The 26092-nt window shown below is 49.5% G+C and overlaps 1 protein-coding gene across 1 annotated transcript in view; it reads right to left on the bottom strand.

Annotated features, from left to right (window-relative positions):
* LOC139239055 (EH domain-containing protein 2-like) overlaps positions 1 to 24694 on the bottom strand; it is a 73335-nt gene extending 48641 nt beyond the window's left edge. Inside the window, exons 1-2 of the mRNA XM_070867562.1 lie at positions 24079 to 24694; positions 10701 to 10798 (exon numbers count right to left, since the gene is read on the bottom strand). Coding sequence (XP_070723663.1) covers positions 10701 to 10798; positions 24079 to 24476 — 496 coding nt within the window. The 5' untranslated portion in view covers positions 24477 to 24694. The remainder of the gene's footprint in view (positions 1 to 10700; positions 10799 to 24078) is intronic.
* Positions 24695 to 26092: the final 1398 nt, after the last annotated feature.

The following is a 26092-nucleotide window of genomic DNA, read 5'->3' as shown; positions in this document are numbered from 1 at the left end:
GTGTGAGTGTGAGTGTGTGGGAGTGTGAGTGTGTTGTGTGAGTTATGTGAGTGTGTGAGTGTGAGTGTGGTGTGTGTGGAGTGTGAGTGTGAGTGTGAGTGTGAGTGAGTGAGGAGGGGAGCCCCACCACTCCTGCACTCTGTGACCCCCCCCTGGCCACGTCACGCTGCAGTTTCCAGCCCAGCTGCTAATGTGGAAACTTCAGTGAATCAGTTGCGAGGCTCACATTAGTCGCAGTGCCTGGAGAACCTCTCCAGCCGTCACATGTTGCTTGTGGTTCCAGCAATCGCTGATTCCGCTGGCAGATTGCAACCACTCTAATACCCCCTCCCCCAAAGCAGTGGGCTTCTGAGGGGAGGGGGCGAAGGGTCAGCGGCTGAGGTGTCGGACTCCAGCCGTGCTGGGGTCCAGCGCACTGACCCTGACAGCAGGCGGAGGAGAGAACGACGGGGGAAAGTACAGGCTAACAGTTGGAATGCTGCGCGGCTGCAATACATTTAACTCTTTAATAAACCTCAGCCAGCTCACCGTCCCAGGCAGCCCCCTCCCCCTCCCCACCCCCTCCCCCACCCCTCTCCCCCATCCCCTCCCCCTCCCCGACCCCTCTCCCCCCACCCCCCTCCCCCTCACCGACCCCTCTCCCCGACCCCGACCCCCTCCCCTCCCTTCTCCCCCACCCCCCTCCCCCTCCCCGACCCCTCTCCCCCACCCCCCTCCCTTCTCCCCCACCCCCTCCCCCTCCCCGACCCCTCTCCCCCACCCCCCTCCCCCTCACCGACCCTCTCCCCGACCCCGACCCCTCTCCCCGAACCCTCTCCCCGAACCCTCTCCCCCACCCCTCCCTCTCCCCAAACCCTCTCCCCGAACCCCTCTCCCCCCACCCCCTCCCTCTCCCCCACCCCTCTCCTCAACCCCCTCCCTCTCCCCGACCCGTTTCCCCCACCCCACTCCCCCAAACCCCTCCCTCTCCCCGATCCGTCTCCCCCAACCCTCTACCCTCCCCCACCCCCCTCCCCCTCCCCGACCCATCTCCCCCACCCCTCTCCCCCTCCCCCCAACCCCCTCCCCCACCCCTCTCCCCCGACCCCTCTCCCCAATCCATCTCCCCACCCCTCTCCCATCCCTCTCCCTGAACCGTCTCCCCCACCCCTCTCCCCTCCCACCACCCCTCTCCCCCTCCCCCACCCCCTCCCCTACCCCTCTCCCCGACCCCTCTCCCCGATCCATCTCCCCACCCCTCTCCCATCCCTCTCCCTGATCCGTCTCCCCCACCCCTCTCCCCTCCACCACCCCTCTCCCCCTCCCCCACCCCCGACCCCCGACCCCTCTCCCCCACCCCTCTTCCCCTCCCTCACCCCTCTCCCCCTCCCCCACCCCCAACCCCTCCCCCTCCCCGACCCCTCCCCCACCCCTCTCCCAGACCCACCTGCTGTCCCTACGCAGCGACTGGCTGAAGAACTATACCATCATGAAATGGGCCAACTTCTCGCGTTGCCAGGACATACACATGTCTTTCAGCGAACATACACGTGTTCTGCATGTACACGCGTGTGCTGCAGGCCTATTATTCTTGCGATTCTTGCATATGATCAGATACGGAAGGGGAAAGACCCCTGGATGTGGGTGGTCCGGGAGTTTGGGATTACAAAGCTTACACTGACACAGTGCACATCACGTCCAGGCCCCATCTGGTCCTCAATTTGCCAACCAAGTCCCAGAAACAATCGGGAGCAGGAAGCCTGCCTCTGACCCTCCTCTCCTTAGCCCAGGGTCCAATTGCAGTGGCCCCACCATCGGCCGAGTTGAGAGTACATCGAATGTACGGCACAGAAACAGGCCGTTCGGCCCAACAAGTCTATGCCGGCGTTTATGCTCCACTCAAGCCTCCATTTTTAAAATATATTTGTTCCTGGGATGTGGGCGTCGCTGGCAAGGCCGGCATTTATTGCCCCTCGAGAAGGTAAGCCACCATTTCAGGGGGCAGTTAATGACCAACCACATTGCTGTGGGTCTGGAGTCACCTATCGGCCAGGCCGGGTAAGGGCAGCAGATTTCCTTCCTTAACGGGACATCAGTGAACCCGATGGGTTTTTGCAAAAATCCAATAGTTTCATGGTCACCATTACTAATACTGGCTTTTTAATTCCAGATTTATTTAATTAACTGAATTTAAATTCCCCAGCTGCCCAGGTTGGAATTTGAACTCATGTCTCTGGATCATTAGTCCAGAATCTCCTGGATTATTGGTCCCGTAACATAACCACTATGCTCTCGTTCCCCACCACTCTCCATCTCACCCCATCACCATAACCCTCTAGTCCTTTCTCCCTCGTGTTTATCCAGCCTCCCCTTAAATGCATCGATATTATTCGCCTCAACCCCTCCGTGTGGCAGCGAGTTCCACATTCTCACCACTCTCTGGGTAAAGAAGTTTCTCCTGAATTCCCTGTTGGATTTATTAGTGACTGTCTGATAGTAATGGCCCCTAGGTTTGAGGTCAAGCAACTCCACACAGGCCAGCTAGCGAGCGTGGGATCTTCCTGTTCCTGAACGGCTCGCGGCAGGTCACGCACCGACAGAGCAACACTTCGCGACAATTGTCCACTTCTGTTGGGTTTTTCCCTCAGCGTCCAGAGGTTTGCTGAAGATCTGTGGCTTGGGAGGAGCGGTGATCTGTCCGTCAGATGGAAGGTTACTTCACCAATCCAATTGACCAAGCAGTGAGAGTAACATAAGAACATAAGAACATAAGAATTAGGAACAGGAGTAGGCCATCTAGCCCCTCGAGCCTGCTCCGCCATTCAACAAGATCATGGCTGATCTGGCCGTGGACTCAGCTCCACTTACCCGCCCTCTCCCCGTAACCCTTAATTCCCTTATTGGTTAAAAATCTATCTATCTGTGACTTGAATACATTCAATGAGCTAGCCTCAACTGCTTCCTTGGGCAGAGAATTCCACAGATTCACAACCCTCTGGGAGAAGAAATTCCTTCTCAACTCGGTTTTAAATTGGCTCCCCTGTATTTTGAGGCTGTGCCCCCTAGTTCTAGTCTCCCCGACCAGTGGAAACAACCTCTCTGCCTCTATCTTGTCCATCCCTTTCATTATTTTAAATGTTTCTCATCCTTCTGAACTCCAACGAGTAAAGACCCAGTCTACTCAATCTATCATAAGGTAACCCCCTCATCTTCGGAATCAGCCTAGTGAATCGTCTCTGTACCCCCTCCAAAGCTAGTATATCCTTCCTTAAGTAAGGTGACCAAAACTGCACGCAGTACTCCAGGTGCGGCCTCACCAATACCCTATACAGTTGCAGCAGGACCTCCCTGCTTTTGTACTCCATCCCTCTCGCAATGAAGGCCAACATTCCATTTGCCTTCCTGATTACCTGCTGCACCTGCAAACTAACTTTTTGGGATTCATGCACAAGGACCCCCAGGTCCCTCTGCACCACAGCATGTTGTAATTTCTCCCCAACAAATAATATTCCCTTTTACTGTTTTTTTTTTCCAACTTTCCGACATTGTATTCCATCTGCCAAACCTTAGCCCATTCGCTTAACCTATCTAAATCTCTTTACAGCCTCTCTGTGTCCTCTACACAACCCGCTTTCCCACTAATCTTTGTGCCATCTGCAAATTTTGTTACACTACACTCTGTCCCCTCTTCCAGGTCATCTATGTATATTGTAAACAGTTGTGGTCCCAGCACCGATCCCTGTGGCACACCACTAACCACAGATTTCCAACCCGAAAAGGACCCATTTATCCCGACTCTCTGCTTTCTGTTAGCCAGCCAATTCTCGATCCATGCTAATACATTTCCTCTGACTCCACGTACCTTTATCTTCTACAGTAACCTTTTATGTGGCACCTTATCGAATAACTTTTGGAAATCTAAATACACCACATCCATCGGTACACCTCTATCCACCATGCTCGTTATATCTTCAAAGAATTCCAGTAAATTAGTTAAACATGATTTCCCCTTCATGAATCCATGCTGCGTCTGCTTGATTGCACTATTCCTATCTAGATGTCCCGCTATTTCTTCCTTAATGATAGTTTCAAGCATTTTCCCGACTACAGATGTTAAACTAACCGGCCTATAGTTACCTGCCTTTTGTCTGCCCCCTTTTTTAAACAGAGGCGTTACATTAGCTGCTTTCCAATCCGCTGGTACCTCCCCAGAGTCCAGAGAATTTTGGTAGATTATAACGAATGCATCTGCTATAACTTCCGCCATCTCTTTTAATACCCAGGGATGCATTTCATCAGGACCAGGGGACTTGTGTACCTTCAATCCCATTAGTCTGTCCAGCACTACCCCCCTAGTGATAGTGATTGTCTCAAGGTCCTCCCTTCCCACATTCCTGTGACCAGCAATTTTTGGCATGGTTTTTGTGTCTTCCACTGTGAAGACCGAAGCAAAATAATTGTTTAAGGTCTCAGCCATTTCCACATTTCCCATTATTAAATCCCCCTTCTCATCTTCTAAGGGACCAACATTTACTTTAGTCACTCTCTTCTGTTTTATATATCGGTAAAAGCTTTTACTATCTGTTTTTATATTTTGCGCAAGTTTACTTTCGTAATCTATCTTTCCTTTTTTTATTGCTTTCTTAGTCATTCTTTGCTGTCGTTTAAAATTTTCCCAATCTTCTAGTTTCCCACTAACCTTGGCCACCTTATACGCATTGGTTTTTAATTTGATACTCTCCTTTATTTCCTTGGTTATCCACGGCTGGTTATCCCTTCTCTTACCTCCCTTCTTTTTCACTGGAATATATTTTTGTTGAGCACTATGAAAGAGCTCCTTAAAAGTCCTCCACTGTTCCTCAATTGTGCCACCGTTTAGTCTGTGTTCCCAGTCTACTTTAGCCAACTCTGCCCTCATCCCACTGTAGTCCCCTTTGTTTAAGCATAGTACGCTCGTTTGAGACACTACTTCCTCACCCTCAATCTGTATTACAAATTCAACCATACTGTGATCACTCATTCCGAGAGGATCTTTTACTAGGAGATCGTTTACTATTCCTGTCTCATTACACAGGACCAGATTTAAGATAGCTTGCTCCTTTGTAGGTTCTGTAACATACTGTTCTAAGCAACAATCCCATATGCATTCTATGAATTCCTCCTCAAGGCTACCCCGTGCGATTTGATTTGACCAATCGATATGTAGGTTAAAATCCCCCATGATTACTGCCGTTCCTTTTTCACATGCCTCCATTATTCCCTTGATTATTGCCCGCCCCACCGTGAAGTTATTATTTGGGGGCCGATAAACTACACCCACCAGTGATTTTTTCCCCTTACTATCTCTAATCTCCACCCACAATGATTCAACATTTTGTTCATTAGAGCCAATATCGTCTCTCACAACTGCCCTGATATCATCCTTTATTAACAGAGCTCCTTTCCCTTCTTGTCTATCTTTCCGAATTGTCAGATACCCCTGTATGTTTAATTCCCAGTCTTGGCCACCCTGCAACTATGTTTCTGTAATGGCCACCAAATCATACCCATTTGTAATGATTTGTGCCGTCAACTCATTTACTTTATTTCGAATGCTGCGTGCGTTTAGGTAGAGTGTTTTAATACTAGTTTTTAAACCATGATTTTTAGTTTTGACCCCTCCTGCAGCCCCTTTATATTCATACATATTGTCCCTTCCTATCACCTTGTGGTTTACACTTACCCCAGTGCTACTCTGCTCTGTTGCCTCCTGCCTTTTGCATTCTTTCTTGGGGTCCTGTTCATCTGAGCTCTCACCCACTCTAACTAGCTCAGAGCCCTCTCCTGGGTTCCGAATACTCCTCGCATTGAGGCACCGAGCTTTCAGGCTTGCCTTTTTATTACACTTTGACCCTTTAGAATTTTGCCGTTTTTGTTTTTTGCCTTGGGTTTCTCTGCCCTCCACTTTTACTCATCTCCTTTCTGTCTTTTGCTTCTGTCTCCATTTTGTTTCCCTCTGTCTCCCTGCATAGGTTCCCATCCCCCTGCCATATTAGTCTAACCCCTCCCCAACAGCACAAGCAAACACTCCCCCTCGGACATTGGTTCCGGTCCTGCCCAGGTGCAGACCGTCCGGTTTGTACTGGTCCCACCTCCCCCAGAATCGGTTCCAATGCCCCAGGAATTTGAATCCCTCCCTGCTGCACCACTGCTCAAGCCACGTATTCATCTGCGCTATCCTGCGATTCCTACTCTGACTAGCATGTGGCACTGGTAGCAATCCCGAGATTACTACTTTTGAGGTCCTACTTTTAAATTTTGCTCCTAGCTCCTTAAATTCGTCTCGTAGGACCTCATCCCTTTTTTTACCTATATTGTTGGTACCAATGTGCACCACGACAACTGGCTGTTCACCCTCCCTTTTCAGAATGTCCTGCACCCGCTCCGAGACATCCTTGACCCTTGCACCAGGGAGGCAACATACCATCCTGGAGTCTCGGTTGAGGCCGCAGAAACGTCTATCTATTCCCCTTACAATTGAATCCCCTATCACTATCGCTCTCTCACTCTTTTTCCTGCCCTCCTGTGCAGCAGAGCCAGCCACGGTGCCATGAACTTGGCTGCTGCTGCCCTCCCCTGATGAGTCATCTCCCTCAACAGTACCCAAAGCGGTGTATCTGTTTTGCAGGGGGATGACCACAGGGGACCCCTGCACTACCTTCCTTGCACTGCTCTTCCTGCTGGTCTTCCATTCCCTATCTGGCTGTGGACCCTTCACCTGTGGTAAGACCAACTCACTACACGTGCTACTCACGTCATTCTCAGCATCGTGGATGCTCCAGAGTGAATCCACCCTCAGCTCCAATTCCGCAACGCGGACCGTCAGGAGCTGGAGGCGGATATACTTCCCGCACACGTAGTCGTCAGGGACACCGGAAGTGTCCCTGAGTTCCCACATGGTACAGGAGGAGCATAACACGTGACCGAGCTCTCCTGCCATGACTTAACCCTTAGATACACTTAATTTGGCGACAATCAGTAACCAGTAACTAGTGACCAGTAACTAGTAACCAGTAATTAGTAACCAGTAACTAGTGCCCAGTAACCAGTAACTAGTAACCCGTGACAAGTAACCAGTAACTAGTGGCCAGTAACTAGTGACCAGTAACTGGTAACCAGTAATTAGTAACCAGTAACCAGTAACTAGCAACCAGTAACTAGTAACCAGTAACCAGTAACCGCTTCCACCCGGGCCCGTGAGGTTAATGTCTCACTTTCACTCACTCGGGCCAAAGCCAAGCGCTCGGGGTTTGCGAGGTGGATTCTGTTCCTCCCTGGTGAGACTTTGGTGACACTACAACTGATGGGATGGACCTTGGAGTGAGCCCGCCATGCTGCGTATTGTTCCGTGACTCATGGTGGGAAAAGTCGCTGCTGAAACACACTCCCGGGGCAGGTACAGCACGGGTCAGTGTCAACGCTCCCAGATTACATAGAGCTGGAGTTGGATGTGGAGTGAATCTTGCTCCACACTCCCCCAACAATGTACTTCACTCACCTCCAGAAAAGTGTTTCCCAAACCTGGCATTCCCATGGCCTCTCTGATAATACTGACAGTTCTGTGCCTCGTTTGGTGAATATGCACCGGAACTGTATAGAGGGAGCTTTACTCTGTATCTAACCCCCTGTACCTGCCCTGGGAGTGTTTGATGGGACAATGTAGAGGGAGCTTTACTCTGTATCTAACCCCCTGTACCTGCCCTGGGAGTGTTTGATGGGACAGTGTAGAGGGAGCTTTACTCTGTATCTAACCCCCTGTACCTGCCCTGGGAGTGTTTGATGGGACAGTGTAGAGGGAGCTTTACTCTGTATCTAACCCCCTGTACCTGCCCTGGGAGTGTTTGATGGGACAGTGTAGAGGGAGCTTTACTCTGTATCTAACCCCCTGTACCTGCCCTGGGAGTGTTTGATGGGACAGTGTAGAGGGAGCTTTACTCTGTATCTAACCCCCTGTACCTACCCTGGGAGTGTTTGATGGGACAGTGTAGAGGGAGCTTTACTCTGTATCTAACCCCCTGTACCTGCCCTGGGAGTGTTTGATGGGACAGTGTAGAGGGAGCTTTACTCTGTATCTAACCCCCTGTACCTGCCCTGGGAGTGTTTGATGGGACAGTGTAGAGGGAGCTTTACTCTGTATCTAACCCCCTGTACCTACCCTGGGAGTGTTTGATGGGACAGTGTAGAGGGAGCTTTACTCTGTATCTAACCCCCTGTACCTGCCCTGGGAGTGTTTGATGGGACAGTGTAGAGGGAGCTTTACTCTGTATCTAACCCCCTGTACCTACCCTGGGAGTGTTTGATGGGACAGTGTAGAGGGAGCTTTACTCTGTATCTAAGCCCCTGTACCTGCCCTGGGAGTGTTTGATGGGACAGTGTAGAGGGAGCTTTACTCTGTATCTAACCCGTGCTGTACCTGCCCTGGGAGTGTTTGATGGGACAGTGTAGAGGGAGCGTTACTCTGTATCTAACCCCCTGTACCTGCCCTGGGAGTGTTTGATGGGACAGTGTAGAGGAAGCTTTACTCTGTATCTAACCCCTTGCTGTACCTGCCCTGGGAGTGTTTGATGGGACAGTGTAGAGGGAGCTTTACTCTGTTTGGAACAGTGTATGAGTGCGTGTGAATATGTGCGTTGCAGAGAGGGGCTGGCCAGAATTGGACAGAGTTCTCCTTGTGTGGTCTGACCAGTGTGTGATAAACAACCTGGCGCACCTTCCACACAGCTGGATGAAGAATACAAACTCCGTCCTGTGTGAAACGTGCAGTTGGTGCCAGGGAGACAGCAGACAATCCAGGCTCAGAATGTAACATCTTCCAACATGCCCAGAACTGCCCACAATTGGGTTGCCTGGTGAACCCTGGCCAACTCCCTGTCCTGTTGGCTCTGTATCAGTCTCCTGGTTTGTGACGAGCGCTAAATCCATGCTCCCGCCGAGCTTCTCATTCTCCAGCTCCTTGGCCAACTCCCTGTTCTATCAACTCTTCTAATCTATGGATTATTGGCTGCTTTCCTATTCTATAGAAACTGTAGGTAGCTCCTCATTCTATAGATTCTTCACTATCTCCTCATTCTGTAGATTCTCAGCTAGCTTGCCATTCTATGGTCTATTACGGGCTCCCAACAGTGATTCCCAGAGCTCCCCGTGAGCTGCGTGGTCCGTTTCTTTCAGTGGTGTAACGTCTGCCCCCAGTCAGCATGCTCACAGGTTTGTAGAGCTGTTCACAAGACTCAATAAAACCCCGGCCAGTTGGGTTCGGGGGATCCACGATGGGACAGGTAGTTGTGAGCCTGGTGGATGAACTGGTAATGTGTCGTGTGATTGTTAAACCTTTGTTAATAAACCAACTAGTTCCGAATAGCAATGTGTTGCTATGAATTCTGAAGCAAAGAACCCGTGAAGCAAATACATTACAGGTGCACGGTCCTGTTAAATTTCAGTGTAGGCACGGTTTACAACATAGAAGCCAACAAGCAGCCTGCGTGGGATCTTTTCCGTTACTGTGCAGCGGTGCAGCTTAGAGGGGACATTGGTGACCACACTTCAAAAGTACTTCATTGGCTGTAAAGTGGTTTAGCACGCCCTGCGGTCGTGAAGGGCGCTATAGAAATGAAAACTCGTTATTTTCTTCTCTCGAGGAAATGAATGTGGCCAAGCCCTCCCTCCACTGCCTCGAAGAGACACTGAGTCAATCACTGAGGCCACGTTGGGGAAGGCTTGAGAGAGGAACCACACATTGGGGCACTTGGATCCCTCTTTGTGTTTGAAACTGGGGCACATTGTTGGGCCAGTGCGGAGGCAGGTTTACTCTGCGTCTTACTGTACTAACACTGACACAGGCACCAGCTCCCAGTGCCAACAAAAGAAAGAAAGACTTGCATTTCTATAGCGCCTTTCACAACCATCGGACGTCTCAAAGCACTTTACAGCCAATGAAGTACTTTTGGAGTGTAGTCACTGTTGTAATGTGGGAAACGCGGCAGCCAATTTGTGCACAGCAAGCTCCCACACACAGGAATGTGATAATGACCCAGATAATCTGTTTTTATGTTGATGGAGGGATAAATACTGCCCCAGGACCCTGGGGATAACTCCCCTGCTCTTCTTTGAAATAGTGTCCATGGGATCTTTCACATCCACTTGAGAGAGCAGACGGGGCCTCGGTTTAGCGGCTCATCCGAAAGACAGCACCTCTGACAGTGCAGCGCTCCCTCAGTACTGCCCCTCCGACAGTGCGGCGCTCCCTCAGTACTGCCCCTCCGACAGTGCGGCGCTCCCTCAGTACTGCCCCTCCGACAGTGCGGCGCTCCCTCAGTACTGCCCCTCCGACAGTGCGGCGCTCCCTCAGTACTGCCCCTCCGACAGTGCGGCGCTCCCTCGGCACTGCCCCTCCGACAGTGCGGCGCTCCCTCAGTACTGCCCCTCCGACAGTGCGGCGCTCCCTCGGCACTGCACTGGGAGTGTCAGCCTGGATTTTGTGCTCAAGTCTCTGGAGTGGGACTTGAACCCACAACCTTCTGACTCAGAGGCGAGAGTGCTACCTCCTGAGCCACGACTGTCCCCTGCATCTGGATCAGCCCGGGAGGAATAATTGAAGCAACAAACGTTCCTGTCCATGCTGACTGGTACGACCGAGCTGGCGGGGCTGACTGAGCGTTTGCAGGATCTGGAATTGTATTTCTTACCTCTGGTCACCCGTTGCTTGGCTCCTGACAGAATTCCCGGAGTGTCAATGATGCTGATACTCTCCAGGACTTTATTTGGCAGCTGGGCACAGGTTAACCTGTGGGAGATAAGACCAAGTTAATGCACGTTAAACACATCGTGAGCCCGACAGTGTTGGGCCAAGTGGGCTTCTTCGGAACATAGGTAGAAATGGTGTATCAGATCAGTGGTACAATTTATACCTAAAAACATCAGAAATAGGAGCAGGAGTCGGCCATTCGGCCCCTCGAGCCTGCTCCGCCATTTAAAACGATCATGGCTGATCTGATCATGGACTCAGCTCCACTTCCCTGCCCGCTCCCCATAACCCTCGACTCCCTGATAGTGACAGCAGCAATCAGTTCCTCAAAAACATCAGGTGTTGATTAACAACAACAACTTATATTTATATAGCGTCTTTAATATAGTGAAACGTCCCAAGGTGCTTTAAAGGAGTAATTATCAAACAAAAATTGACACCAAACCACATATGGAGATATCAGGATAAGTGACCAACAGCTTGGCCAAAGGCAGGTTTTAAGGAGCGACTTAAAGGAGGGAGAGAGGCGGAGAGGTTTAGGGAGGGAGTTCCAGAGCTTGGGGCCCAGGCAACAGAAGGCACGGCCTCCGATGGTGGGGTGATGGAAATAGGGGATGCCCGAGAGGGCAGAATTAGAGGAGCGCAGAGATCTCAGGGGGTTGTGGGGCTGGAGGAAATTACAGAGATAGGGAGGGGCGAGGGCCATGGAGGGATTTGAACACGAGAGTAAGAATTTTAAAATGGAGGCATTGCTCGCTCCTCTCAGACATCCCACATACACTCGCTCTGGAGATTTCACACTCCTTTTACAAACCCTTGCCCCAAGTCTGGGTCAACCTTGGCCTGTAACTACAATGGTAATGGTGCAGGGCGGGGGAGGGGATGGCTGATGACGCAATGAAACACATTGACAATAGATCAGTGTCCTTGGTTCATCATCAGAGTAATGTCTAGGCTGACACTCCCAGTGCAGTACTGAGGGAGCACCACACTGTCGGAGGGGCAGTACTGAGGGAGCGCCGCACTGTCGGAGGGGCAGTACTGAGGGAGCGCCGCACTGTCGGAGGGACAGTACTGAGGGAGCGCCGCACTGTCGGAGGGGCGGTACTGAGGGAGCGCCGCACTGTCGGAGGGGCAGTACTGAGGGAGCGCCGCACTGTCGGAGGGACAGTACTGAGGGAGCGCCGCACTGTCGGAGGGACAGTACTGAGGGAGCGCCGCACTGTCGGAGGGACAGTACTGAGGGAGCGCCGCACTGTCGGAGGGGCGGTACTGAGGGAGCGCCGCACTGTCGGAGGGGCAGTACTGAGGGAGCGCCGCACTGTCGGAGGGGCAGTACTGAGGGAGCGCCGCACTGTCGGAGAGGCAGTACTGAGGGAGTGCTGCACTGTCGGAGGGGCAGTACTGAGGGAGCGCCGCACTGTCGGAGGTGCCGTCTTTGATATGAGACATTAAACCGAGGTCCCATCTGCTCTCTCAGGTGGACGTAAAAGATCCCACGGCACTATTTCCAAGACGAGCAGGGGAGTTCTCCCCGGTGTCCTGGCCAGTATTTATCCCTCAACCAACGTCACTAAAAACGGATTATTTGGTCATTATCACATTGCCAAAGAGAGAGGCGGGAGTCGAGAGAGGCAGCGGCCTATAAAAGGCTCAGCAGTCCGGGGAGAGTTGAGAGAGGCGGGAGTTGAGAGACACGTACCGGTGCAGCTCCAGCTGAGAGAAGTCAAAAAAGAAGTAGAAAGAAATCAAAAGGTGACGTCACAGCCAACGTGGTAAGTGATTGGCTGCTGATTGGTGAGTAGTTTTTCTTTTTCTTTATTAATCAGTAACTTTTAACATTGTTGTCGGCAATTTAAGTGTATCTAAGGGTTAAGTCATGGCAGGACAGCTCGGTCACGTGATATGCTCCTCCTGTACCATGTGGGAACACGGGGACAACACCAGTGTCCCTGACGACTACATGTGCGGGAAGTGTGTCCACCTCCAGCTCCTGACGGTCCGCGTTGCGGAGTTGGAGCTGAAGGTGGATTCACTCTAGAGCATCCACGATGCTGAGAATGACATGAGTATCACGTGTAGCGAGTTGGTCTTACCGCAGGAGAAAGGGTCCACAGTCAGCGAGGGAATGGAAGACCAGCAGGAAGAGTAGTGCAAGGAAGGTAGTGCAGGGGTCCCCTGTGGTCATCCCACTGCAAAACAGATACACCGCTTTGAGTGCTGTTGAGGGGGATGACTCATCAGGGGAGGGCAGCAGCAGCCAAGTTCATGGCACCGTGGCTGGCTCTGCTGCACAGGAGGGCAGGAAAAAGAGTGGGAGAGCGATAGTGATAGGGGATTCAATTGTAAGGGGAATAGATAGGCGTTTCTGCGGCCGCAACCGAGACTCCAGGATGGTATGTTGCCTCCCTGGTGCAAGGGTCAAGGATGTCTCGGAGCGGGTGCAGGACATTCTAAAAAGGGAGGGAGAACAGCCAGTTGTCGTGGTGCACGTTGGTACCAATGACATAGATAAAAAAAGGGATGAGTTCCTACGAAATGAATTTAAGGAGCTAGGAGCTAAATTAAAAAGTAGGACCTCAAAAGTAGTAATCTCGGGATTGCTACCAGTGCCACGTGCTAGTCAGAGTAGGAATCGCAGGATAGCTCAGATGAATACGTGGCTTGAGCAGTGGTGCAGCAGGGAGGGATTCAAATTCCTGGGGCATTGGAACCGGTTCTGGGGGAGGTGGGACCAGTACAAACCGGACGGTCTGCACCTGGGCAGGACCGGAACCAATGTCCTAGGGGGAGTGTTTGCTAGTGCTGTTGGGGAGGAGTTAAACTAATATGGCAGGGGGATGGGAACCAATGCAGGGAGATAGAGGGAAACAAAAAGGAGGCAAAAACAAAAGACAGAAAGGAGATGAGGAAAAGTGGAGGGCAGAGAAACCCAAGGCAAAGAACAAAAAGGGCCATTGTACAGCAAAATTCTAAAAGGACAGAGGGTGTTAAAAAAACAAGCCTGAAGGCTTTGTGTCTTAATGCAAGGAGTATCCGCAATAAGGTGGATGAATTAACTGTGCAAATAGATGTTAACAAATATGATGTGATTGGGATTACGGAGACGTGGCTCCAGGATGATCAGGGCTGGGAACTCAACATCCAGGGGTATTCAACATTCAGGAAGGATAGAATAAAAGGAAAAGGAGGTGGGGTAGCATTGCTGGTTAAGGAGGAGATTAAGGCAATAGTTAGGAAGGACATTAGCTTGGATGATGTGGAATCTATATGGGTAGAGCTGCAGAACACCAAAGGGCAAAAAACGTTAGTGGGAGTTGTGTACAGACCTCCAAACAGTAGTAGTGATGTTGGGGAGGGCATCAAACATGAAATGAGGGGTGCGTGCAATAAAGGTGCAGCAGTTATAATGGGTGACTTTAATATGCACATAGATTGGGCTAACAAAACTGGAAGCAATACGGTGGAGGAGGATTTTCTGGAGTGTATAAGGGATGGTTTTTTAGACCAATATGTCGAGGAACCAACTAGAGGGGAGGCCATCTTAGACTGGGTGTTATGTAATGAGAGAGGATTAATTAGCAATCTCGTTGTGCGAGGCCCCTTGGGGAAGAGTGACCATAATATGGTGGAATTCTGCATTGGGATGGAGAATGAAACAGTTAATTCAGAGACCATGGTCCAGAACTTAAAGAAGGCTAACTTTGAAGGTATGAGGCGTGAATTGGCTGGGATGGATTGGCGAATGATACTTAAGGGGTTGACTGTGGATGGGCAATGGCAGACATTTAGAAACCGCATGGATGAACTACAACAATTGTACATTCCTGTCTGGCATAAAAATAAAAAAGGTAAGGTGGCTCAACTGTGGCTATCTAGGGAAATCAGGGATAGTATTAAAGCCAAGGAAGTGGCGTACAAATTGGCCAGAAATAGCAGCGAACCTGGGGACTGGAAGAAATTTAGAACTCAGCAAAGGAGGACAAAGGGTTTGATTAGGGCAGGGAAAATGGAGTATGAGAAGAAGCTTGCAGGGAACATTAAGACTGATTGCAAAAGTTTCTATAGATATGTAAAGAGAAAAAGGTTAGTAAAGACAAACGTAGGTCCGCTGCAGTCAGAATCAGGGGAAGTCATAACGGGGAACAAAGAAATGGCGGACCAATTGAACAAGTACTTTGGTTCGGTATTCACGAAGGAGGACACGAACAACCTTCCGGTTATAAAAGGGGTCGGGAGGTCTAGTAAGGAGGAGGAACTGAGGGAAATCCTTATTAGCCGGGAAATTGTGTTGGGGAAATTGATGGGATTGAAGGCCGATAAATCCCCAGGGCCTGATGGACTGCATCCCAGAGTACTTAAGGAGGTGGCCTTGGAAATAGTGGATGCGTTGACAGTCATTTTCCAACATTCCATTGACTCTGGATCAGTTCCTATGGAGTGGAGGGTAGCCAATGTAACCCCACTTTTTAAAAAAGGAGGGAGAGAGAAAACAGGGAATTATAGACCGGTCAGCCTGACATCGGTAGTGGGTAAAATGATGGAATCAATTATTAAGGATGTCATAGCAGTGCATTTGGAAAGAGGTGACATGATAGGTCCAAGTCAGCATGGATTTGTGAAAGGGAAATCATGCTTGACAAATCTTCTGGAATTTTTTGAGGATGTTTCCAGTAGAGTGGATAAGGGAGAACCAGTTGATGTGGTATATTTGGACTTTCAGAAGGCGTTCGACAAGGTCCCACACAAGAGATTGATGTGCAAAGTTAGAGCACATGGGATTGGGGGTAGTGTACTGACATGGATTGAGAACTGGTTGTCAGACAGGAAGCAAAGAGTAGGAGTAAATGGGTACTTTTCAGAATGGCAGGCAGTGACTAGTGGGGTACCGCAAGGTTCTGTGCTGGGGCCCCAGCTGTTTACACTGTACATTAATGATTTAGATGAGGGGATTAAATGTAGTATCTCCAAATTTGCGGATGACACTAAGTTGGGTGGCAGTGTGAGCTGCGAGGAGGATGCTGTGAGGCTGCAGAGCGACTTGGATAGGTTAGGTGAGTGGGCAAATGCATGGAAGATGAAGTATAATGTGGATAAATGTGAGGTTATCCACTTTGGTGGTAAAAACAGAGAGACAGACTATTATCTGAATGGTGACAGATTAGGAAAAGGGGAGGTGCAAAGAGACCTGGGTGTCATGGTACATCAGTCATTGAAGGTTGGCATGCAGGCGGTTAAGAAAGCAAATGGCATGTTGGCCTTCATAGCAAGGGGATTTGAGTACAGGGGCAGGGAGGTGTTGCTACAGTTGTACAGGGGTTGTACAGGGCATTGGTGAGGCCACACCTGGAGTATTGTGTACAGTTTTGGTCTCCTAACCTGAGGAAGGACATTCTTGCTATTGAGGGAGTGCAGCGAAGGTTCACCAGACTGATTCCCGGGATGGTGGGACTGACCTATCAAGAAAGACTGGATCAACTGGGCTTGTATTCACTGGAGTTCAGAAGAATGAGAGGGGACCTCATAGAAACATTTAAAATTCTGACGGGGTTAGACAGGTTAGATGCAGGAAGAATGTTCCCAATGTTGGGGAAGTCCAGAACCAGAGGTCACAGTCTAAGGATAAGGGGTAAGCCATTTAGGACCGAGATGCGGAGGAACTTCTTCACCCAGAGAGTGGTGAACCTGTGGAATTCTCTACCACAGAAAATTGTTGAGGCCAATTCACTAAATATATTCAAAAAGGAGTTAGATGAGGTCCTTACTACTAGGGGGATCAAGGGGAATGGGGTACTGAAGTTGAATGTTCAGCCATGAACTCATTGAATGGCGGTGCAGGCTAGAAGGGCCGAATGGCCTACTCCTGCACCTATTTTCTATGTTTCTATGTTTCTATGCTGTGTGTGGGAGCTTGCTGTGCGCAAATTGGCTGCCGCGTTTCCCACATTACAACACTGACTACACTCCAAAAGTGCTTCATTGGCTGTAAAGCGCTTTGGGATGTCCTGTGGTCGTGAAAGGCGTTATATGAATGCAAGTCTTTGTTCAATACGAGGTGAGCTCATGTCCAACCTCACTACCCTGCCCAGACTCACACAGATTCACCTGGGATGGGGGGATTGTCCTTTGAGGAGAGATTGAGCAGACTGGGCCTATATTCTCTCGAGTTTAGAAGAATGAGAGGTGATCTCATTGAAACATACAACATTCTTACAGGGCCTTGACAGGGTAGATGCAGAGAGGGTGTTTCCCCCGGGCTGGGGAGTCTAGAACCAGGGGTCACAGTCTCAGGATAAAGGGTCGGCCATTTAGGACTGAGATGAGGAGGAATGTCTTCACTCAGCGGGAGGTGAATCTTTGGAATTCTCTGCCCCAAAGGGCTGTGGAGACTCAGTCGTTGAGTATATTCAAGGCTGAGATCGATAGATTTTTTGATATTAAGGGAATCAAGGGATATGGGGATCGGGCGGGAAAGTGGAGTTAAGGTCGAAGATCAGCCGTGATCTCACTGAATGGCGGAGCAGGCTCGAGGGGCCGAATGGCCGACTCCTGCTCCTAATTCTTATGTTCTTATGAAGAATGTGACGAGTTAACAGGGAGTGGCTCATTTTCTTCAGAGAAGAAGTGAAGAAGAAACGAGGAAAGCCCCTCATCCTCCTGGTTCTGACCCGCCTGAGTCGCTGGGTTACACTATTCCCTCGGTGTGTGCCTGTTGTGGTGGCGATAGTGGGGCCAGTTCCCACAGTTGCTGTCTCTGAGTCCCCGCGAACTCGAACTCTAATAGCAACGCTTGCCAGAGGAACATACTTGGCATAGCAGAGGCCGTAAATGTTATGATACCAGACTCATTCTGGATTCTCGACAAATAAGGCCATCTCTTTCCCTAACAGGGGCTTGACAGATTTCCTGGCTCCGTACTCTTTCAGCATTCTTTGTTTGCCTCACAAGGTTATAAACGGCAAGTCAACAAGTCTCCAAAACAGTCAACAAAAGCCTACAGTTAATTGTTTTAAATTCTTTCTCGCGATGTGGGTGAGCCTGGCCTTTATTACGAATCCAGTAACTTAACCACGAGAGTGGCAGGGTTACTGGGCCAATAATCCCCAGGCCTGGGCTACTGATCCGGGGACACAAGTTCAAATCCCACCCCGGGACAGCTGGGGAATTTAAATTCAGTTCATTAAATAAATCGGGAATTAAAAAGCCAGTGTCAGTAACGGTGACCATGGATCTAGCGGATTGTCGGAAAAATCCAACTGGTTCCCTAATATTCTTTAGGGAAGGAAATCTGCCACCCTTACCCGGCTTGGCCGATAGGTGACTCCAGACCCACTTCAATGCTGTACCTATTGAGTTCCTAGCCATTGTCGCCCAACGCAGTCAAGACCCCATTACCAACCACAACAACAACAACTTGTATTTATATAGCGCCTTTAACATAGTTAAACGTCCCAAGACGCTTCACAGGGGCATTAATCAGACAGAATTTGACACCAAGCCGCATAAGGAGATATTAGGGCAGGTGACTAAAAGCTTGGTCAAAGAGGCAGGTTTTAAGGAGCGTCTTAAAGGAGGAGAGAGCAGCGGAGAGGTTTAGGGACGGACTTCTAGGGCTTAGGGTCCAGGCGGCGGAGGGAACAGCCGCCGATGGCGGGGTGTAAGGGGGTGCCCGTCAGACGCTGTCTCTTCTCCACCGGGAAAAAGGCACAATATACGGAGAGATGTCACCATCCAGGCACGGTTGGTGTTTTCGAGTGGCCAAGTTTGAAGTGGCGCCAATCTCTCAGCTTTGGTTCAAGGAAATTCAACCGGGAGCGGCGAGAAAGTAACTTAAGGAACCAGAGCTTCAGTCCACCGATGGGTCAGATGGCAACTGTGCGATGTGAAACTGAGCTGCACAGGTCAGCGGAAACACTGATACCAAGCTTAGCCAGAATGTCAACACGGACACCATAACCGTCCTCTGAGCCCTAGTGTGACCACATCTGGAGTACTGCGTGCAGCTTCGGGGTCTCTGTTTCAGTTATGGGAGCTGTAATGTATGCCCCGGTGAGCTTGCTCACTGGTTTGTCGAGCTGTTGCATTGGGAGTGGCTTAACCAGTCACGTGATGTTCACAAGACTCAATAAAACCCCAGCCAATTGGATCTAGCACATCCACGATGAGGTATGCAGTTGTGAGCTTAGTGGATGAACTGGTAATGTGTAGTGTGATTGTTAAATCCTTTGGTAGGAAAGGAGGTGGGGTAGCTCTGTTAATAAAGGATGATATCAGGGCAGTTGTGAGAGACGATATTGGCTCTAATGAACAAAATGTTGAATCATTGTGGGTGGAGATTAGAGATAGTAAGGGGAAAAAGTCACTGGCGGGCATAGTTTATAGGCCCCCAAATAATAACTTCACGGTGGGGCGGACAATAATCAAGGGAATAATGGAGGCATGTGAAAAAGGAACGGCAGTAATCATGGGGGATTTTAACCTACATATCGATTGGTCAAATCAAATCGCACGGGGTAGCCTTGAGGAGGAATTCATAGAATGCATACGGGATTGTTTCTTAGAACAGTATGTTACAGAACCTACAAGGGAGCAAGCTATCTTAGATCTGGTCCTGTGTAATGAGACAGGAATAGTAAACGATCTCCGAGTAAAAGATCCTCTCGGAATGAGTGATCACAGTATGGTTGAATTTGTAATACAGATTGAGGGTGAGGAAGTAGTGTCTCAAACGAGAGTACTATGCTTAAACAAAGGGGACTACAGTGGGATGAGGGCAGAGTTGGCAAAAGTTGACTGGAAACACAGACTAAACGGTGGCACAATTGAGGAACAGTGGAGGACTTTTAAGGAGCTCTTTCATAGTGCTCAACAAAAATATATTCCAGTGAAAAAGAAGGGTGGTAAGAGAAGGGATAACCAGCCGTGGATAACCAGGGAAATAAAGGAGAGTATCAAATTAAAAACCAATGCGTATAAGGTGGCCAAGGTTAGTGGGAAACTAGAAGATTGGGAAAATTTTAAACGACAGCAAAGAATGACTAAGAAAGCAATAAAGAAAGGAAAGATAGATTACGAAAGTAAACTTGCGCAAAACATAAAAACAGATAGTAAAAGCTTTTACCGATATATAAAACGGAAAAGAGTGACTAAAGTAAATGTTGGTCCCTTAGAAGATAAGAAGGGGGATTTAATAATGGGAAATGTGGAAATGGCTAAGACCTTAAACAAATATTTTGCTTCGGTCTTCACAGTGGAAGACACAAAAACCATGCCAAAAATTGCTGGTCACAGGAATGTGGGAAGGGAGAACCTTGAGACAATCACTATCACTACGGGGGTAGTGCTGGACAGGCTAATGGATCTCAAGGTAGACAAGTCCCCTGGTCCTGATGAAATGCATCCCAGGGTATTAAAAGAGATGGCGGAAGTTATAGCAGATGCATTCGTTATAATCTACCAAAATTTTCTGGACTCTGGGGAGGTACCATCAGATTGGAAAGCAGCTAATGTAACGCCTCTGTTTAAAAAAGGGGGCAAGACAAAAGGCAGGTAACTATAGGCCAGTTAGTTTAACATCTGTAGTGGGGAAAATGCTTGAAGCTATCATTAAGGAAGAAATAGCGGGACATCTAGATAGGAATAGTGCAATCAATCAGACGCAACATGGATTCATGAAGGGGAAATCATGTTTAACTAATTTACTGGAATTCTTTGAGGATATAATGAGCATGGTGGATAGAGGTGTACCGATGGATGTGGTGTATTTAGATTTCCAAAAGGCATTCGATAAGGTGCCACATAAAAGGTTACTGCAGAAGATAAAGGTACGCGGAATCAGAGGAAATGTATTAGCATGGATAGAGAATTGGCTGGCTAACAGAAAGCAGAGAGTCGGGATAAATGGGTCCTTTTCGGGTTGGAAATCGGTGGTTAGTGGTGTGCCACAGGGATCGGTGCTGGGACCACAACTGTTTACAATATACATAGATGACCTGGAAGAGGGGACAGAGTGTAGTGTAACAAAATTTGCAGATGACACAAAGATTAGTGGGAAAGCGGGTTGTGCAGAGGACACAGAGAGGCTGCAAAGAGATTTAGATAGGTTAAGCAATGGGCTAAGGTTTGGCAGATGGAATACAATGTCAGAAAGTGTGAGGTCATCCACCTTGGGAAAAAAAAACAATAAAAGGGAATATTATTTGAATGGGGAGAAATTACAACATGCTGAGGTGCAGAGGGTCCTGGGGGTCCTTGTGCATGAATCCCAAAAAGTTAGTTTGCAGGTGCAGCAGGTAATCAGGAAGGCGAATGGAATGTTGGCCTTCATTGCGAGAGGGATGGAGTACAAAAGCAGGGAGGTCCTGCTGCAACTGTATAGGGTATTGGTGAGGCCACACCTGGAGTACTGCGTACAGTTTTGGTCACCTTACTTCAGGAAGGATATACTAACTTTGGAGGGGGTACAGAGACGATTCACTAGGCTGATTCCGGAGATGAGGGGGTTACCTTATGATGATAGATTGAGTAGACTGGGTCTTTACTCGTTGGAGTTCAGAAGGATGAGGGGTGATCTTATAGAAACATTTAAAATAATGAAAGGGATGGACAAGATAGAGGCAGAGAAGTTGTTTCCACTGGTCGGGGAGACTAGAACTAGGGGGCACAGCCTCAAAATACGGGGGAGCCAATTTAAAACCGAGTTGAGAAGGAATTTCTTCTCCCAGAGGGTTGTGAATCTGTGGAATTCTCTGCCCAAGGAAGCAGTTGAGGCTAGCTCATTGAATGTATTCAAATCACAGATAGATAGATTTTTAACCAATAAGGGAATTAAGGGTTACGGGGAGCGGGCGGGGAAATGGAGCTGAGTCCACGGCCAGATCAGCCATGATCTTGTTGAATGGCGGAGCAGGCTCGAGGGGCTAGATGGCCTACTCCTGTTCCTAATTCTTATGTTCTTATGATATTCAGTTATTGGGGTACAGAGAAGGACATTCAGTTATTGGGGTACGGAGAAGGGTATTCAGTTATTGGGGTACGGAGAAGGATATTCAGTTATTGGGGTACAGAGATGGGTATTCAGCTATTGGGGTACGGAGAAGGATATTCAGTTATTGGGGTACAGAGATGAGTATTCAGTTATTGGGGTATGGAGAAGGGTATTTGGTTATTGGGGTACAGATAAGGGTATTCAGTTATTGGGGTACAGAGAAGGATATTCAGTTATTGGGGTACGGAGAAGGATATTCAGTTATTGGGGTACGGAGAAGGATATTCAGTTATTGGGGTATGGAGAAGGATATTCAGTTATTGGGGTACAGAGAAGGATATTCAGTTATTGGGGTACGGAGAAGGATATTCAGTTACTGGGGTACGGAGAAGGATATTCAATTATTGGGGTACAGAGAAGGATATTCAGTTATTGGGGTACAGAGAAGGATATTCAGTTATTGGGGTACGGAGAAGGATATTCAGTTATTGCGGTACAGATAAGGGTGTTCAGTTATTGGGGTACGGAGAAGGATATTCAGTTATTGGGGTACGGAGATTATTCAGTTGCTGGATGAGCTGGGGCAGGGACAGAGATGGGCTTCCAGAGAGGTGGAAGCACAGAGTACAGGTACAAAACACAAAACAAATCTATTAAAAGATTAATATTATCGAGCAGTTTCCACGTGTGGGAGAGCGAGTACAAGGAACGTATAAAGGAAATCTAGAAAACCCTTTGTTTTGGGGGAATTGGCAGATCTGATCTCCTGGCTGGTGTTTGCAGAGTTTAAATTCGAAGTTAGAATCACATCAGTGCTCTAACACGGCTGTGTAGCAACATGCAGGCACTGGGACTGGAGAAGGTGGGAGAGATGGACAATGAAAGATCTGTTGTACTCTGGAAACCATTGACCATACTGACAATGACCTCAAACTCCCGATCGGCAATGATGCCCCTCCATTGGCTAGAAATTGAATTCTTGCTCATTCTCAGTTTTCCATTCTTGTCTTCAACGGAGTCATTCCCTGTGCTCCAATGACACCAAGTTTGCGGTGGTTAACATCACGATTTCTACCAAATGGACACCTGCGAGAGAGCTCTCCTTCGAGCAGAGAAGTTTAAGGGGAGATTTAATCGCGGTGCTCAAAATCATGAAAGGTTTTGATTGGATCAATAAGGAGAACCTGTTCCCCGGGACAGGAGGGCCAGTAACCAGAGGGACACAGATTGACGATAATCGGCGATGGAACCAGAGCGGGAGACGAGGAGAATGTGTTTACGCAGCGAGTTGTTGTGATCGGGAACGCGCTGCCTGAAAGGGCGGTGGGAGCAGATTCAATAGTAACTTTCAAAAGAGAATTGGATAAATACTTGAAACATTTGCGGGGCAGTGGGGAACAAGCGGGGGGAGTGGGACTGATTGGATCGCTCTGTCACAGAGCCGGTACAGGCTCGATGGGCCGAATGGCCTCCTTCTGTTCTGTAAGATTCTATCCTATAAATGGTTGGCTAAAACCCGATGAAAACGTTTTATATTCCTCTTCTGTAGATCTCACCGTGAACGGAAGCGCTGGTCCCACCTCGGGCTGGGGAATATCGGCCCGGGAGTGAGATTCTGTAATCTAGCCTCCCTTCAGTACCTGGGCCAAGGAGCCATTGTCCAAGTGTGTGACTGGGCAGCGAGTGTGGGTCGGCTATTTGACTGTGACAGCACAGCCAAGTGTTGCCTGGGCCCCGTATTCCACACGGCTGTACTCCTCTGTGGCTGTCATTGGATCAGGATTGATAGCCCTGGCTGGTATTTACCCCTCCTCCCCAGCAGGGGCACTGAGGCAAACTGACGGTACCCTAACCGAGACGAGGTAACCCGGTCTAACCAGGTACCGCACGCGGGTGAACTAGAATCACTTAAGGAGGCCATTCGGCCCATCGTGCCTGTGCTATCTAATAAGAAAAACTTGCATTTATATAGCGCCTTTCACGACCTCAGGACGTCCAAAAGCACGTTACAGCCAATGAAGTACTTTTGGAGTGTGGTCACTGCTGTAATGTGGGAAACACGGCGGTCAATTTGCGCACAGCAAGCTCCCACACACAGCAATGTGATAATGACCCAGATAATCTGTTGTGATGTTGTTTGAGGGATAAATATTGGCCCCAGGCCTCTTTCAATGAGTCCCTCTCTCCCCCCCACCCCCGCTCCTTTCCCAGAGCACTGCACACTTTTTCCTTTTCAAATATAGATCCAATTCCTGTTTGAAAGTTATTGATTGAAAACGACACTTCAAAAAGGCAATTGTTTTGCAAAAGACTGAGGGGGGCGGGTTCTCACCTGTTGAGGAAGGAATTTCCAAAGGGGTTGAGTTTGCGGAAAGGTTTATTGGGGTCGACGATTAAGGCGTTTCCAGGGATGACACTTTCCACCTCTCCGTGCATGACGGCAATGAAGGAATCTGTTGTGGGTTCGGGCCCCACTCTGCTCCCGGGGAAATCCTCTTCCAGCAGGTACTGGATGAAAGTTGTTTTTCCCGTGGAATATTGTCCCACCACCAAAATCATCGGTTTATTGTCGAAATCCGCATCTTCCAGGGAGGGCGAGTGGAAATCGTGAAATCTGTAAAACTCCTCCAGAGGCAGAAGTTTACTCTTGTACAACCTCTTCAGGCCCTCTGTCACCGTGTGGATCACCTCGGGAGTCTTCTTCTCGTTCCTCTTCAGCCAGCTGAACATTTTAGCACCTTCTTTAAAATATATATCCCGCGGGGGGAGGAATAAAATGACAAAACTTTCCTTAAAAAGTCAGACAAAAACTTTTCGGAACTTTCTGACCTCCTCTCGATCCGACCGTTTTAAAAAGTTGCCCTCTAACTTTTAAAAGTTGTCAGAAGTTCTCAAAGTTTGGGGGAAACTCTGGGATCGGCTCAGTCCCAGTGCTGCCGCTAACTGGAGCAACTTCTGTAACTTGTGCAGAAACACTCCCTAATTATTGTAACACATCCCCTCCCATTTCACATCAAATATCCTCAACTTCAATAAATAAACTCAAATCCAGGAACCGGCCCAGCGCCATCTGGCGTCCAATATTTCCCCGTGTTAAACCCTCTTTGCCAGACTGTGCAGAATCTCACAGCCCAGAGAGAGGCCATTCAGCCCATCGAGCCTGTGCTGGCTCTGAGAGAGAGATCCAACTAGTCCCACTGCCCCCGCTCTTTCCCCATACCCTGCAATATTTCCTTTTCAAGTTGTATCCAGTTCTCCTTTTGAACGACAATTTGTATTTATACAGCGCCTTTAACATAGGTGCTTCGCAGGAGTATTATGAGACAAATAATTTGATATCGAGCCGCATAAGGAGAAAGGTGACAAAGAGGTCGGTTTTAAGGAGCTTCTTGAAGGAGGAAAGAGAGGTAGAGAGGTGGAGAGGCAGAGAGGTTTAGGGAGGGAGTTCCAGAGCTTGGGGCCCAGGCAACAGAAGGCACGGCCACCGATGGTGGAGCGATTATAATCAGGGATGCTCAGGAGGGCAGAATTAGAGGAGCGCAGACATCTCGGGGGGTTGTGGGGCTGGAGGAGATTACAGAGATAGGGAGGGGGCGAGGGCCATGGAGGGATTTGTAAACAAGGATGACAATTTTGAAATCGAGGCATTGCTTACCCGGGAGCCAATGTAGGTCAGCGAGTACAAGGGGTGATGGGTGAGCGGGACTCAGTGCGAGTTAGGACGCGGGGTCAGCGAGCACAGGGGGTGATGGGTGAGTGGGACTCGGTGCGAGTTAGGACACGGGGCAGTGAGCACAGGGGGTGATGGGTGAGCGGGACTCGGTGCGAGTTAGGACACGGGGCAGCGAGCACAGGGGGTGATGGGTGAGTGGGACTCGGTGCGAGTTAGGACACGGGGCAGCGAGCACAGGGGGTGATGGGTGAGAGGGACTCGGTGCGAGTTAGGACACGGGGCAGCGAGCACAAGGGGTGATGGGTGAGCGGGACTCTGCGAGTTAGGACACGGGGCAGCGAGCACAGGGGGTGATGGGTGAGCAGGACTCGGTGCGAGTTAGGACACGGGGCAGCGAGCACAGGGGGTGATGGGTGAGTGGGACTCGGTGCGAGTTAGGACACGGGGCAGCGAGCACAGGGGGTGATGGGTGAGCGGGTGCGAGTTAGGACACGGGTCAGTGAGCACAGGGGGTGATGGGTGAGCGGGACTCGGTGCGAGTTAGGACACGGGGCAGCGAGCACAAGGGGTGATGGGTGAGCGGGACTCTGCGAGTTAGGACACGGGGCAGCGAGCACAGGGGGTGATGGGTGAGCAGGACTCGGTGCGAGTTAGGACACGGGGCAGCGAGCAC

The sequence above is a fragment of the Pristiophorus japonicus genome, chromosome 26 (assembly GCF_044704955.1).
Source record: "Pristiophorus japonicus isolate sPriJap1 chromosome 26, sPriJap1.hap1, whole genome shotgun sequence".
NCBI classification, from domain to species: domain Eukaryota; kingdom Metazoa; phylum Chordata; class Chondrichthyes; family Pristiophoridae; genus Pristiophorus; species Pristiophorus japonicus.
This window is presented reverse-complemented; position numbering and strand designations above follow the sequence as displayed.